Below are 15,978 nucleotides of genomic sequence, written 5' to 3'. Positions count from 1 at the left end.
CTCGGGAGGGGCGGCTCCGGGCGAGGGCCGCAGCGCGCAGAGTGAGTAGCCGACGGCAACGCGGGGGAAATGCAGGGACCGCGAGGGGCACTGTTTCTTTCGCTTCCCCAAAGGGAAACAGCGAAGAGCCAAAATCCGCGGCGGGAAAGGCCCGCCAGGCCATCGGGACAGTTCTCCTTGGGGTAGATCCCGGAGGGGCGTGAGCTCCCGCAGACGGCGGCCCTGCGCGCTAAAGACCTCCGCCAGACCCCTGGGGTGACCTCGGACAAGAAGCAGCTCCCTGCAAAACGAAGCAAGAGTCCTGCTTGTTCAGTCTGGACAGGCATGCCACCGGCTACACATGACACCCAATGCCTTAAATACACATTGTCTAGTCCCCTATACAGATCACAGGGATGGCCAGTAACTAAGTCCTGGTGGCGAATGAAAGCAGGGTGGCACAGGCAATATTCCAGAAAAGCCCTTAAAAGGGAAGGGGTGACAGCAGGTAGCTAGTCAGACTCGAACAGGACAGGAGAGGGCCACGCTTCCAACAAGGAACATCAGGCAACCATCAGGTGACCATCAGGTGGTTATGCTCCCTCTAAAATAATAATTGAAATGATTGAAAGGCAGCCTCCCCGCAGATAGAGAAAACCTGAAACTGCTGATCAGCTTCTAGATAAGATCTCAAGAGTTGGGCAAGTGGGCTCACGCATATACACTACGAGGCCAGTTTCGGAGTTCAACTGGCATATGACCTTGCAAGGACATGGGAATGGTAAGGGAAGAACGCCTCGCCTCTGGTGAGCATGGGCACAACTCCAGCAAACACAGTGTGCATGCTCCCCACCCAAATGCTGGCAGGCCACTGCCCATGTGGACAGGCCCCCCACGGGAACAATCAGGGGAGAAGGGATGCAAGACCCCAGAAGTATGGCAATGTATAAGACCCCAGGTCAAAAGGTAAAACTATGCACTTGTCTTTCAGGTCACCGGCTTGGCCCTCTTCCAAGTACACTTTCCTTCCTTTCATTTCTGCTGTAGAGCTTTTTTTTTTTTTTTTTTTGAGATGGAGTTTCTCTCTTGTTACCCAGGCTGGAGTGCAATGGCGCGATCTCGGCTCACCGCAACCTCTGCCTCCTGGGTTCAAGCAATTCTCCTGCCTCAGCCTCCTGAGTAGCTGGGACTACAGGCATGCGCCACCATGCCCAGCTAATTTTTTTATATTTTTAGTAGACCGGGGTTTCACCTTGTTGACCAGGATGGTCTCGATCTCTTGACCTCGTGATCCACCCGCCTCAGCCTCCCAAAGTGCTGGGATTATAGGCGTGAGCCACCGCGCCTGGCCCCTTGTAGAGCTTTTTAATAAACTTTTACTCCTGTTATAAAACTTGCCTTAGTCTCTCTTTATGCCTTATGTCCCTCAGTAGAATTCTTTCTTCTGAGGAGGTAAGAACTGAGGTTGCTGCAACCTGTATAGATTTGCCCTCGCTAACATATTTTGGTGCCATGTGACTCAGATGCCTTCCACCAGTAACAGGGGCACATATTAACTGAAAATGCATCATGGACCTAGAATATAAAACTCTTATGAAAAAACAGGAGGTGGCTCACACCTGTAATCCCAGCTACTTGGAGGCTGAGGCAGGAGAATCACTTGAACCCGGGAGGCAGAGGTTGCAGTAAGCACACCACTGCACTCCAGCCTGGGTGACAGATGAAGACTCCGTCTCAAAAAAACAAACAACAAAAACAAAAACCAACCAAACAAAAAAAACAGGAGCAACTCTTCATCATATTGGGCCCGGCAACTGTTTCTTAGGATGCCAAAAGCACAAGCTGGATAAACTATAAAAGTTTTCAAAATGAAAACCTTTGTGCTGTAAATGATTCCAACAAGTGGGTACAAAGACAACCCAAAGAATGGGAGAAAAGGGATTTGTATTGGAATCAACTTTTACAACTCAACAATTAAGACAATCCAATTTTAAAATGGGCAAAGAATTTGGATATTTCACTAAAGATATACAAATGAACAGTAAGCACATGGAAATAAATATTGAAACTACAGTGAGATAGATACCAGTTCATATCCACAGGGTGGCTGTAATGAAAACGAGACAAAAACAAGTATTGGGGAGGATGTGGAGAAATCTGAACCCCTGTACACAGCTTGTGGGAATGGAAACTAGTAAGGGTCCTTCGGAAAAGTTTGGCAGTTTCTCAAAGTAAAATGTGTAATTACCATATGACCTGCAATACCCTACAGAAAGGAAAACATGTTCACATAAAATCTTGAACATGAATGTTAATTAGCAGCATTCATATATATATTCATTCATTTATATATATTCATATATATGTAATGAATACATAAGTGAATATAAATTCATTCATGTATATATTCATATATTCATTCATTTATAAAATTCATATATATGAATGTATATGAACACATATGAATATATGTATATATGAATGCCGCTAATGAACATTCATGTTCAAGATTTTATGTGAACATGTTTTCATTTCTGTAGGGTATATGCCAAAAAGAGGACACAATCCAATGTCCATCAGGTTATGAATGGGTAAATATGTAGTATATCCATACAGTGGACTACTATTGGGCAGGAAAAAGGAATGAAGGACCAATTCACGCTACAACACAGATGAACCTTGATGACAGTATGCTAGGTAAAAGAAGCCAGCCACAAAAGACTACATAGTATATGATTCCATTTATGTCAAATGTCTAGAATAGGCAAATACAGAGAGACAGAGTGTACATTTGTAGTTGCCTGGGACTGGGCTAGGGAGTGACTGCTAATGGGTATGGTTTCTTTTAGAATGGATGAAATTTTTCTAAAATTAAATTGTAATGGTTGCACAGCCCTACAAATACACTAAAAACCATTGAATTGTATACTTTATTTTTATTTATTTTTTTGAGACAGAGTTTTTGCTCTGTTGCCCAGGTTGGAGTGCAATGGCACAATCTCAGCTCACTGCAACCGCAACCTGCACCTCCTGGGTTCAAGTGATTCTCCTGCCTCAGCCTCCCGAGTAGCTGGGATTACAGGCATGCGCCACCATGACCAGCTAATTTTTGTATTTTTAGTAGAGATGGGCTTTCACCATGTTGGCCAGGCTGGTCTTGAACTCCTGACCCTCAGGAGATCCACCTCGGCATCCCAAAGTGCTGGGATTACAAGCATGAGCCATCAGCCCAGCCTGAATTGTATACTTTAAATGGGTGAATTGCACAGCATGTGAATTATATCTCAATAAAGCTGTTTACATTTAAAAGGGAAGGAATCTGCTCCTTCCTATTGGCTGAAATACAAATGTGTCGGCTGGTGCTTGTGCAGCTACCTTGAGACCCCAAGTCTACAGACTGCTGAGATTGGCAGATCAACAGTACAGGAATCTGATGATTTTATGAGGTTGATCCTACCAGCCCTGAACTGTTTCCCTTAGGACTTTTGCATGGGAAATAAAATTTGACCTTGTAAGCGACTACTATTCTGGATTTTCTGTCATAGCTAAATCTAATCCTAAAGGATATACTACCCAGTTTAGAGCAAGTCATTCCATTTTATATGTCTTAATTTCTTAATCTACAAAATGGGTACATTTTTGTTTCCTTGATTGCAATAGAAGGATAGATTAGATAATGCATGTGCTAAATATTTAATTCCTCAGAAATTAAAAACTAAAGCCAGAGTTTCTTTAGATAATCTACTTTTACAATTTTTTTTCCCTTTTTGTGGAGAATGGGATCTTGCTATCTTGCCCAGGCTGGTCTCAAACTCTTGGGCTCAAGCTACACTCCTGCCTCTGCCTCCCTAAGTGTTGGAATTACAAGTGTGAGCCACCATGCTCAGCTAAATAATCTACTTTCAAGTACATCCTATTTATATGCATTTTCAATAGGTTTGGAAACATTTCATTCCCAACACTTGTACTTTGTTGTTTATACTACTACAATTTTAAGTTTGAAAGGCAGCAGGTAAAAACAATTTAAAAAATTGTTTAAAATTTTGGATAGCAAAACATGTAATTATAATAAAAGGCATTTCTCTAACAGTTACTATTCTATTTAAAGTGACGGTAAGGCCAGCGTGGTGGCTCACACCTGTAATTCCAGCACTTTAGGAGGCCAAAGCAGGTGGATCACCTGAGTTCAGGATTTCAAGACCAGCCTGGCCAACAGGTGAAACCTTGTCTCTATTAAAAATGCAAAAATTAGGTGTGCATGGTGGCAGGCGCCTGTATTCCCAGCTCTTTGGAAGGCTGAGGCAGGAGAATGGCTTGAACCTGGGAGGCAGAGGTTGCAGTGAGCTGAGATTGCACCACTGCACTCCAGCCTGGGGGACAAGTGCAAGACTTCGTCTCAAAAAAATAAAAGTGACGGTAAGTTCCTAATGTAATGTTTAATGCAAAAGACACATAAATTAGATTTCAATAGATAAAGTAAGATTAAAATAACGAAGACAGCTGCCTTTTAATTAAAACAAGACTAAATACACTAAAAAAAATCTGAAAAGATGCACACCAAAATGTTACTTACTAGTTATGTTTTTAATTTCTAATTTTTTTTAACTTTTTTTTTTTTTCGAGATGGAGTCTTGCTCTGTCGCCCAGGCTGGAGTGCAGTGGCACAATCTTGGCTCAATGCAACCTCCACCTCCTGAGTTCAAGTGATTCTCCTGCCTCAGCCTACCGAGTAGTTGGAATTACAGGCACACGCCACCACAACTGGCTAATTTTTGTATTTTTAGTAGAAATGGGGTTTCACCATCGGCTGGGCATGGTGGCTCACACCTGTAATCCAAGCACTTTGGAGGCCAAGGCGGGTGGATCACCTGAGGTCGGGAGTTCAAGACCAGCCTGATCAACATAGTGAAACCCTGTCTTAAAAAAAAAAAAAAAAAAAAAAGTAATAAATAAAAAAGAAATGGGGTTTCACCATGTTGGCCAGGCTGGTCTCAAATTCCTGACCTTGTGATCAGCCTGCCTCGGCTTCCCAAAGTGCTGGGATTACAGGCATGAGCCACTGTGCTCAGCCTTTTTTTTTTTTTTTTTTTTTTTTTTAAACTTTTTAAAAGAGACAAGTTCTCCCTATACTGTTCATGCTGGAATGCAGTGACTAATCACAGGTGTAATACCACTACTGATCAGCATTCATTCTGACTTGCTCCTTTTCCAGTGGACAACCTGGTGGTCCCCCATTCCAGGGAGATTACCAAATTGATGCCAAACTTAGAGCAGACATCTGACTGACCAGCAGAGCACACTATACCCCAGAACTCCTGGGCTTAAGCAATCCTCCTGCCTCAGTCTCCTAAGTAGCTGGGACAACAGGCATGCATCACCAGGACCAGCAGTGGTTATCTTTGACAGGCAGAATAATAGGTGATTTAAAGATCACTTTAGCATACCTGCATATTATAATTTTCTGTAATGAATATGAATTATCTGTGCAAAATATACATTAAAACAAATGACAAAGAGCCAAATATTAGTCTACTGAATAAGCCATTTCCATTTGAGGATTTAGTGCAAGGAGCAATTTTTTCATTTAAATGGATTGTACTTAGGAAAAGATAGAACAAAGGAGTAAACCCTACTAAAGAGTCTTCATGCCAGTTCAATTCATAACACAAGGAATTGTTGAAAAATTCAACACACCATTGAATTGGTATTTAAAAAAAAATCACATCTTTACATTTCTGAGTATTGAATGAAAGTAATGTTGGTTAAAGTAAAGGCACCTAATAAACATTTGTTGATTATCAAACTAAATGACTACCCCAAACAAAATGACAAATGTATTTGCAAATAACTATTTTATAACAAGTGTAAATGATTTCAAGAATCCTTTTAATGAACAGTATTTCATTCTTAACGGTTCTTTAACTGTTAGCAAAAGATTGCTCTCAAAATACTTTAAGGCACTGAAATAGATGCATACAACATTATCAACACACTGAAATGTCATGAAAAATTATACTGAGAGAAGTATATAAGATTTTTTTAACAGAAAAAAATGCATAGTAATTAACCAATAAACCAGAATCTGTTACATTAGATATGTATTTCTTTTTTCTTTTTTTTGAGATGGAGTCTTGCTCTGTCACCAGGCTGGAGTGCAGTGGTGTGATCTTGGCTCACTGCAACCTCCACCTTCTGGGTTCAAGTTTCTGCCTCAGCCTCCTAAGTAGCTGAGACTATAGATATGCGCCACCATGCCCAACTAATTTTTGCATTTTTAGTAGAGATGGGGTTTCGTCATGTTGGCTAGGATGGTCTTGATATCTTGACCTCGTGATCCACCCACCTTGGCCTCCCAAAGTGCTGGGATTATAGGGGTGAGCCACTGCACCTGGCCTAGATATGTATTTCTATATATCAGCCCTAACAATTATTTTCAAGAAACTGAAGCCAGTTTTTAAACAACTGCTTAGGTCAAATTGTATGCCATATCTAAGATGCTTATTTTCAAGTTTTTCTTCCCTTAGCAAATTCAGTTCGTTTTCCAAAGTCAACCTCTTTTGATAATTCCACACATTTAACTAACAACTTTACAACTTTTAAATTTTCAGGTAAAAAGCTTCACTGGATGATTCTCATTGCAGAAAACCTTTAAGAAAATTATTCACATTAATGAACATTTCACAGTTAGAATAATAAAGGTTATTGCTGATGACAGGTCTTTCTCCATAGGACCCTTACTGGGGTGTATTTGACAGGTACATACAATAGAACCTCCTGTGTATCTTCTGGTTAAATAATTATAAACCGGAAAATCTACCAAAGAGGCTTTCTATACATACACAAGAAACATTCTCAATAAGAGACCCCTATATGGAGAATCATATGTTGACCATAATTATGCAAATAAAAATGCTACATGATAGGCCTAAATGAAACATTTTCTTAGATTCCTGAACATGTATTGACAATCATCCTGTTATTTTCTATATCAGAAAGATAAGTTCATTGATTTTACCACTGCCTCATTTTTTTTTTTGGTAAGAATTAACATTCTTTTTGTTTCACTACAGAGAGGCTCTAACACAGCTGTGTAAACACTACCAACAATAAATATTTATTGTCTATTACGTACCTGTTCATTTCTAAGAGTAAAGGACAAAAGGAAAAGGCTCTCCTTTGTCCTCCCTCTCTTCCTAATAAAAAGACAAGACCTCTGCCCCATGGAAAGCTGGGAGCTAGGAAAAGCAGCATTCTTACAATAGACTACAATCAGAAGATAGATTTTATGTCAGGTCATCTAGTTACATAGATATATATTTCCCTGTTGTTATTCCCGAGTCCTTAGTAAAAACCTTAATTAAACGTTCCAGCCTTGTCTTGGCTGTGCTACAGGTAATAAAGCACAAGTTTATGTCACGATTGGTTCAGTGATAAAAGGGAGCAGACTCTTTCCAAGAGCAAACTGGGTGACAAGGATAAACTTATTGGTCTAGCAAACCGGTTTCAGTGGAGTCTTCCACTGTCCATGGTAAAAGCATGCAGGTTTTATTTTCTTAGGGTAGATGCTTAGCACGGGATTTCCTGAAGAATGGTACTTCTACCACACACTTAAGAATCACTTGAGATTAAAAATGCAGGGATCTGAGACCCATCCCAGATACAATGTATCAGAATCTTTTTGGTAGGTAGCAAAAATAGGCATTTTTGAAAAGCTGACCAAATGATTCTTAAACTAAGGCTTGAGAATCATTGTGAACTATCACTCTATATAGATTGGCTCTCAAAGTGTGCCTGAGGGATCCCTAGAGGTTCCCGAGACCCATTCAGGGAGCTGTGAAGTCAAAACGTTTTTCATAATCATACTAAGGTGTTATTTGCTTCTTTTTAATTCTCTCACAAGTGTACAGTAGTGTTTTCCAGAGTCTACATGATATGTGACTGCATAACAGATTGAATCTAGAAGATACGAGAACCAATCTATCTTCTTTAAGACAGAAAGTAACTCACAAAAAAAGCCCACTGCTTTCCTCACTAAATCATACTATGTTTTAGAAGTTATTATCGGCTGGGCACAATGGCTCATGCCTGTAATCCCAGCACTTTGGTAGGCCGAGGCTGGCAGATAACCTGAGGTCAGGAGTTCAAGACCAGCCTGGCCAACATGGCAAAACCCCACCTCTACTAAAAATAGAAAAATTAGTCAGGCATGGCGGCAGGTGCCTATAATCCCAGCTACTTGGGAGGCTAAGGCAGGAGAATCTCTTGAACCTGGGAGGCAGAGGTTGCAGTGAGCCAAGATGGTGCCATTGCACTCCAGCCTAGGCGAAAGAGCAAAACTCTGTCTCAAAAAAAAGTCTGCCTGTATGTATTTATTTATTGTTTTTGAGCTAGAGTTTCGCTCTTGTTGTCCAAGCGGGAGTGCAATGGTGCAATCTTGGCTCACTGTGACCTCTGCCTCCCAGGTTCAAGTGATTCTCCTGCCTCAGCCTCCTGAGCAGCTGGGGTTACAGGTGTGTGCCAAAACGCCTGACTAATTTTCTGTATTTTTAGTAGAAATGGGGTTTCACCATGTTAGCCAGCCTGGTCTTGAACTCCTGATCTCAGGTGATCTGCCCACCTCGGCCTCCCCAAAATGCTGGGATTACAGGCATGAGCCACTGCGCCCGGCCTATTATTATTATTATTGAGGCAGGGTCTCACTCTGCCACCCAAGCTAGAGTGTAGTGACACAATCTTGGCTCACTGCAACCTCTGCCTTCCAGGCTACATCAATCTTCCCACCTCAGCCTCCCCAGTAGATCTACAGGCATGCACCACCATGCCCAGCTAATTTTTTTTTTTTTGAGACGGAGTCTCGCTCTGTCGCCCAAGCTGGAGTGCAGTGGCACCATCTCGCCTTACTGCAACCTCTGCCTCACAAGTTCAAGCAATTCTCCTCTCTTAGCCTCCCGAGTAGCTGGGATTACAGGTGTGCACCACCACACCAGGCTAATTTTTGTATTTTTAGTAGAGATGTGGTTTCACCACATTGACCAGGCTGGTCTCAAAACTCCTGACCTCAGGTGATCTACCCACCTTGGCCTCCCAAAGTGCTGGGATTACACCTGTGAGCCACCGTACCTAGCTAATTTCTGTAATTTTTATAGATGGGGTTTTGCGTTGTTGTCCAGGCTGGTCTTGAACTCCTGGGCTCAAGTGATCCACCTGTCTTGGCCTCCCAAAGTGCTGGGATTACAGGCGTGAGCTATCACGTCCAGCCAGAAGCTATTATTTTTAAATAAATAGATAAATATTTTAAATTTTTAATGTTTAATATAATAATAATATATATAGCTCACATAAATAAATGATCTTGAGATCAAAATGTTTGAGAACTGCTGCTTCATAAGATGCATCTCACACCCTATGAATATTACTACTGCTATGGGCCGCTTAGTTCCTTGGCATACTCAATGCATACTTCATTTTAAATCTGATTCAATAGATCATTTGCAAAAAAGCATCTTAAACTTATTTTCAGGTATGGAGATTTAATCTGACAGTGAAAAATTGAGGTCTAACTGGATTTAAAAGTTAAAAGTCTAAGACATAAAGCATGTTTTTCTTCATGACATCAAATTGAAATAATCTTTAAATGTATACACAAGATGACTCTGATGTATGAAACAGAAAACCATACTTTATGTGATGTATTTAAAAAACATTAGTAATGTGACACTACACAGGCATTAGATTCTAAGTGAGTGGTGGCAAATAAATGGCTAATCTCAAACGTTAGCCAAAAACAAATCTGTAGTTTTTTCAAAGAAAATAGAAAGGAAATAGGGTTTATAGAGAGATAACTTTCATTTAAATACATTTTTAGAGTACAGAAATGTGAGTAGACAGATTAATATTGACACTATACTAAGCTACACAATTTTATTCTGTTATTTTTTTTAATTAAAAAAAGATAGAAGGGCTGGGTGCTGTGGATCACGCCTGTAAGCCCAGCCTATTGGGAGGCCGAGGCAGGTGGATCACGAGGTCAGGAGATTGAGACCATCCTGGCCAACATGGTGAAACCCCGTCTCTACTAAAATACAAAAAAATTAGCTGGGCATGGTGGCACGCGCCTATAGTCCCAGCTACTCAGAAGGCTGAGGCAGGGGAATCGCTTGAACTCGGAAGGCAGAGGTTGCAGTGATCCAAGATCATGCCACTACACTCCAGCCTGGCAACAGAGCAAGACTCCGTTTCCAAAGGAAAAAAAAAAAATAGGGGGGTCTCATTATGTTGACCATTCTGCTTTTAAATTGTTGGCCTCAAATGATCCTCCCATCTTGGCCTCTCAAAGTGTTGGGATTACAGGCATGATCCATTGTGCCCAGACACAATTTTATTTTTTTTCTTTTTTTGAGATGGAATTTCACTCGTCACCCAGGCTGGAGTGCAATGGCACAATTTCGGCTCACTGCAACCTCCATCTCCCGGGTTCAAGCGATTTTCCTGCCTCAGCTCCTGAGTAGCTGGGATTACAGACACCCGCCACCACGCCTGGCTAATTTTTAAAGTATTTTTAGTAGAGATGGGGTTTCACCATGTTGGTCAGGCTAGTCTTGAACTCCCGACCTCAGGTGAGCCGCCCACTTTGGCCTCCCAAAGTGTTTGGATTACAGGTGCGAGCCACTGTGCCCAGCCCACAATTTAATTCTTAAATGAAAATATATCTTTGATATTGTTGCCAGATTAATATTTGAGTATATGTTGCCATTACAGAATAAAAACCAAAGACACTTAGATGTTTAGCCATAGCTGTGGTAAAAACAGGTCTCTTCAGCTTTGCATCTAAGCGGCAAAATAATTACACTGATACTTTTAACCTGCCATGTATAATTTTTCAATGTTTTAGCTATTTATTTTTTATTTTAATTTTAAATTTCTAAATTTTTATTGTTTTGCGATGGAGTCTTGCTCTGTTGCCAGGATGGAGTGCAGTGGCAGATCTCGGCTCACTCTGTAATCTCCGCCTCCCGGCTTCAAGCAATTCTCCTGCCTTAGCCTCCCGAGTAGCTGGGATTACAGGCGCGTGCCACCATGTCCAGCTACTTTTTGTATTTTTGGTAGAGACGGGGTTTCACCATGTTGCCCAGGATGGTCTCGATCCCTTGACCTCATGATCTGCCTGCCTCGGCCTCCCAAAGTGCTAGAATTATAGGTGTGAGCCACTGTGCCTGGCCATATTAGCTATTTAAAAACTCTGAGACAGCTAACATTTAAATAAATCCCTGCTGCTTGGGAATGATGTTTGAATAAAATTGTGAACACACTTGCTAATTTATGCCATATTAAGATTTTAAATAATACAGCTATTTAATATATCTTGATAATTGGTATTTGAAAATAAGTATATTTTTCTGAGTAGCCTTTTGGAAAAAGTGCACTGAATATAGTTTCCAGTCATATGCTACTTTTCTAACTTGTACTTCTCTAACATCTCATCAGGAGAGAGTTTAATCATACTCAAACCAAAAGTCTAGTGAGTCTAACTTCTCCAGTCCCCAATTTTGGTTTGCATGTCTACTTACAACTATCATTTCTCCACAAATTCTCCACTTAGTCTATCAAAAATCAATGCTCTGAAAGTTCTCTAAAAGGTGCAGCAGTTTTTTGGAGTCTCTGAATGATGACAGCATTCTGTAAGTCTGCTTCTTCCAGTGTGAGTGTCTCATCTAGCAATCTGAGGACAGGAAGAGCTGTTGCCAGGAAAAATGGAGGACTTCTTTGAGATCCTTGGTATTTTTCAATGAAGTCTTTGATATGGCTTACTCTGTAAAACAGCAAAAACTATTAATATAATTTTATGAAAATTTGAATTAGCTAATTTATAGTAATAACAACTGGTAAAAGTATCTGGATATGTTATTAATGTATTGAGAGACAGTATCTTGCTCTATCACCCAGGATGGAGTGCAGTGGTGCCATCATAGTTCACTGCAGCCTTGAACTCTGGGCTCAAGTGATCCTCCTGCTTTAGCCTCCCAAAGTGCTGAGATTATTGGCATGAACCACCGCACCTGGACTCTGGATATGTTAATACATAGAATAATCAAATTATGATATGACTGATTACTTGGGCTTTTTTCTCTTTTTTTGAGAGACAGAGTTTTGCTCTTCTTGCCCAGGCTGAAGTGTAATGGTGCGATCTTGGCTCACTGAAACCTCTGCCTCTCAGGTTCAAGTGATTCTCCAGTCTCAGCCTCCCAAGTAGCTGTGATTATAGACGCATGCCACCACCACCACACCTAGCTAACTTTTTTTATTTTTAGTAGAGATACAGTTTCATCATATTGGCCAGTCTGGTCTCAAACTCCTGACCTCAGGTGATCTGCCTTCCTTGGCGTCCCAAAGTGCTGGGATTATAGGTGTGAGCCACTGCACCTGGCCTGGGCTATCTTTTAAAGTTTGACTCCCAGATATTTGATGACAATAAGAAATTACTACTGTTAAATTATCTTAGGTATGACAAAGGAATTATGGCTATGTTTTAGAGAGTCCTCATCTTTCTGTGATTTGCTTAAAGATAATTCACTGGGAGCTGAGTGATGCATTGTATCTTCTCTGCTTTTGGATGCATCTACGATTTTCTATAATAGAAAGTTTAGGCTGGGCGTGGTGGCTCACACCTGTAATCCCAACACTTTGGGATGCTGAGGCAGATAAGTCAGGAGTTGGAGACCAGCCTGGCCAACATAGTGAAACCCCATCTCTTCTAAAAATACAAAAAGTAGCCAGGCAGGAGGGCACCTGTAATCCTGGGAGGCTGAGGCAGGAGAATTGCTTGAATGGAGCAGAGGTTGCAGTGGACTGAGATCATGCCACTGCACTGCAGCCTGGTGACAGAGTGAGACTCCATCTCTAAATAAGTAAGTAAATAAATAAATAAATAAAGTTTATGTATCTATATAACTAGCTCTGAATAGAATAGAAATTGTCCAATCAATGATCCTACACAGATATAGATTGTATCTCTTAAATACAAGGTCATGAGGTGCTTCAAATCCAATTAAGAAAAACTTTAACTCAGTGGTGGTGGAATTTCAGCTAGCATAATGAACACAGTATTATTCACTATAACATAATATAATCACTGCAAACTTGATTGTAGTTCAAAGTTAGGCTCACATATGTGTATTTAAAGAGGAAGGTGCAAATACTGATAGAAACTAAGATGCCATTTATTTTAAGACACCTCATTTTGTATGTATTGTTATTTTTTTAATTTTATTTCATTTTTGAGACAGTGTCTTACTTTGTTGCCCAGGCTGGAGTACAATGGTGCAATTACAGCTCACTGAAGACTTGACCTCCCTAGCTCAAGTGATCTTCTCACCTCAGCCTCCCAGGTAGTGAAGACTATGGAAGCAAGTCACCAAGCCCAGGTAATTTTTTTATTTTTTATCTTTTGTAGAGATGAGGGCTTTGCCATGTTGCATATGCTTCCATGTTTCCCAGGCTGGTTTTGAACTCCTGGGCTCAAATCATCCTTCTGGTTTGGCCGCTCAGAGTGCTGAGATTACAAATGCGAGCTACCACACCTAGTCAAAAAAATAGGTTTAAATCCAGACTATGACAAATGTTTTCTTAATACTTAACATTTTATTTTCTATTTATTGAAAAAGCACTTTTGGGCCAGGCACAGTGGCTCACACCTGTGATCCCAGCACTTTGGGAGGCCAAGGTCAGAGGATTACTTGAGTTCAGGAGTTCAAGACCAGCCTGGGAAACATATGGAGACCCTGTCTCTACAAAAAAATTTAAAAATTATCTGGATGTATAAAAAAAAAATTAGCTGCATGTGGTGGTGCACACCTATAGTCCCAGCTACTTGAGAGGCTGAGGTGGGAGAATCACTTGAGCCCAGGAGGTCAATGTGTCCTTGTGTCACTGCAGTTCAGCCTGGGTGACATAGTGAGACTTTGTCTCAAAAACAAAAAACAAAAAACAGAAAACAAAAAAAAAAAAAAGAAAAAGGAAAAAGAAAAAGCACTTAAAAAAATTTTTTTTTTGAGAAAGAGTGTCTCTCTGTTGTTGGGATGGAGTGCAGTGGCATGATCTCAGCTCACTCCAACCTCTGCCTCCCAGGTTCAAGCAATTCTCCTACCTCAGCCTACTGAGTAGCTGGCACTACAGGCACGTGCCACCATGCCCAACTAATTTTTGTAATTTTAGTAGAGACGGGGTTTCACCATGTTGGCCAGGATGGTCTCAATCTCCTGACCTCATGATCTGCCCACCTCAGCCTCTCAAAGTGCTGGGATTACAGGCATGAGCCACTGTGCCTGCCCAGAAAAAGCATTTTTAGACCTAATTTCATACAAGCATTTATCAAATCACTCATGTGCTTCCATAAAATGGAAAATTCAAGTAAAACAAAATAGTTGACACTCCAAACACTTGAATATTATTCAGACTTGAATCCTCTGAATCATTTTTGATTCAGTCATCAATGTATGTTTTTCCACATGATACCCACCCTCTGTATCATCAGGTATGTTGGTGACATGGTTTGACTGTGTCCCCACCCAAATCTCCAATAGTAGATCCCATAGGGAGGGACCTGGTGGGAGGTAAATGAATCATGGGGGCAGGTTTTTCCCATGCTGTTCTCCTGAGAGTGAACAAGTTTCATGAGATCTGATGGTTTTATAAATTAGAGTTCCCCTGCACATGCTCTCTCCCACCAGCCACCACGTAAGACGTGCCTATGCTTCTCTTTGCCTTCTGCCATGATTGTGAGGCCTCTCCAGCCATGTTAAACTGTGAGTCAATTAAACCTCTTTCCTTTATAAATTACCCAGTCTTGGGTATGTCTTCATTAGCAGCAAGAGAACAGACTAATACAGTGGGTGATATTGATTTTTTTGGCAGGGGGATGATGGGGTCTTGCTCTGTTGTACAGGCTGGAGTGCAGTGGCACAATCTTGGAACACTGCAATCTCTGCCTCCTGGGTTCAAGCAATTCTTGTGCCTCAGCCTCCTGAGTAGCTGAGACTACAGCTGCCCACCACCAAGCCCGGCTAATTTTCGTATTTTTTTGGTAGACAGGGTTTTGCCATGTTGGCCAGGCTGGTCTCGAACTCCTGACCTCAAGTGATCCACCCACCTTGGCCTTCGAAATAGAATTTCCTTTATAAGTGCTCTACTATCAGTGGGGCACTGCGGCTCACACTTGTAATCTCAGCACTTTGGGAGGCTGAGGAAGGCAGATAGCTTGAGTCCAGGAGTTTGAGACCAGCCTGGACAACATGATAAAACCCCGTCTCTACTAAATATACAACGATTAGTTGAATGTGGCGGACCTAGCCTCTAGTCCCAGCTACTTGGGGGGCTAAGGCAGGAGGATTGCTTGAATCCCAGAGGCGGAGGTTACAGTGAGCCGAGATCGTGCCACTGCACTCCAGTCTGGGTGACAAAGCAAGACCCTGTCTAAAAAAAAAAATGCTTGACTACCTTTTTGGAATAGTCTTTCGTTCCACTGACACTCATTGTACACTTTGAGGCCGATGCTAAGGCCATCACAATTGTATCATGACCGTCATGTAGCCATGGATTACAGAATGCATCCTTATTTCACAGATGCTAAAATGTGAAAAAATATGCAACTCAGAATTAATAAAATATGTATATCACTTAAGAAAGAATTCTCTCATTCAATCACTTCACTAAAATTCACTATGTGCCACTTTATTAAACCTGTAAGGGTTACCAAAAATGTCTAACACTTGGTGTATTCATTTGGGTACCAAAAATTGGATAACTAAAGGTTAAAGCTTACATCAACCAACATAAATATAAAAAGCAAGAAAACAAAGGTTAAAAGAACTAGGGAAAGATTCATGGATGTCGAAGGATTTGAATGTGGTCTTAAAAGAGGTCCAGCTGCTCGGGAGTCTGAAGTGGAAGATGAAGGTTCAGCCTGGGAGACGAAGGTTGCAGTGAGCTGAGATCACGTCCCTG

General features: G+C 41.2%; 1 protein-coding gene across 2 annotated transcripts in view; it reads right to left on the bottom strand.

Moving 5' to 3' along the window:
* Positions 1–197: 197 nt before the first annotated feature.
* UBXN2A (UBX domain protein 2A) overlaps positions 198–15,978 on the bottom strand; it is a 60,891-nt gene continuing 45,110 nt past the window's right edge. Inside the window, exons 8-9 of one of the 2 annotated variants that reach the window (XM_064363894.1) lie at positions 11,547–11,788; positions 198–280 (exon numbers count right to left, since the gene is read on the bottom strand). In XM_064363894.1, the coding sequence (XP_064219964.1) occupies positions 11,590–11,788 (199 nt within the window). In that variant the 3' untranslated portion in view covers positions 198–280; positions 11,547–11,589. Of the gene's footprint in view, positions 281–5,848; positions 11,789–15,978 lie in introns of those variants that run through there. The other variant, XM_064363893.1, reaches the window with a different exon arrangement.

Source organism: Aotus nancymaae, unplaced genomic scaffold, assembly GCF_030222135.1.
Source record: "Aotus nancymaae isolate 86718 unplaced genomic scaffold, 86718_ANA_hifiasm-v0.15.2.pri h1tg000057l, whole genome shotgun sequence".
Lineage (NCBI taxonomy): Eukaryota > Metazoa > Chordata > Mammalia > Primates > Aotidae > Aotus > Aotus nancymaae.
The sequence above is the reverse complement of the archived record's forward strand: the minus strand, read 5'-3'. Positions and strand labels throughout refer to the sequence as shown.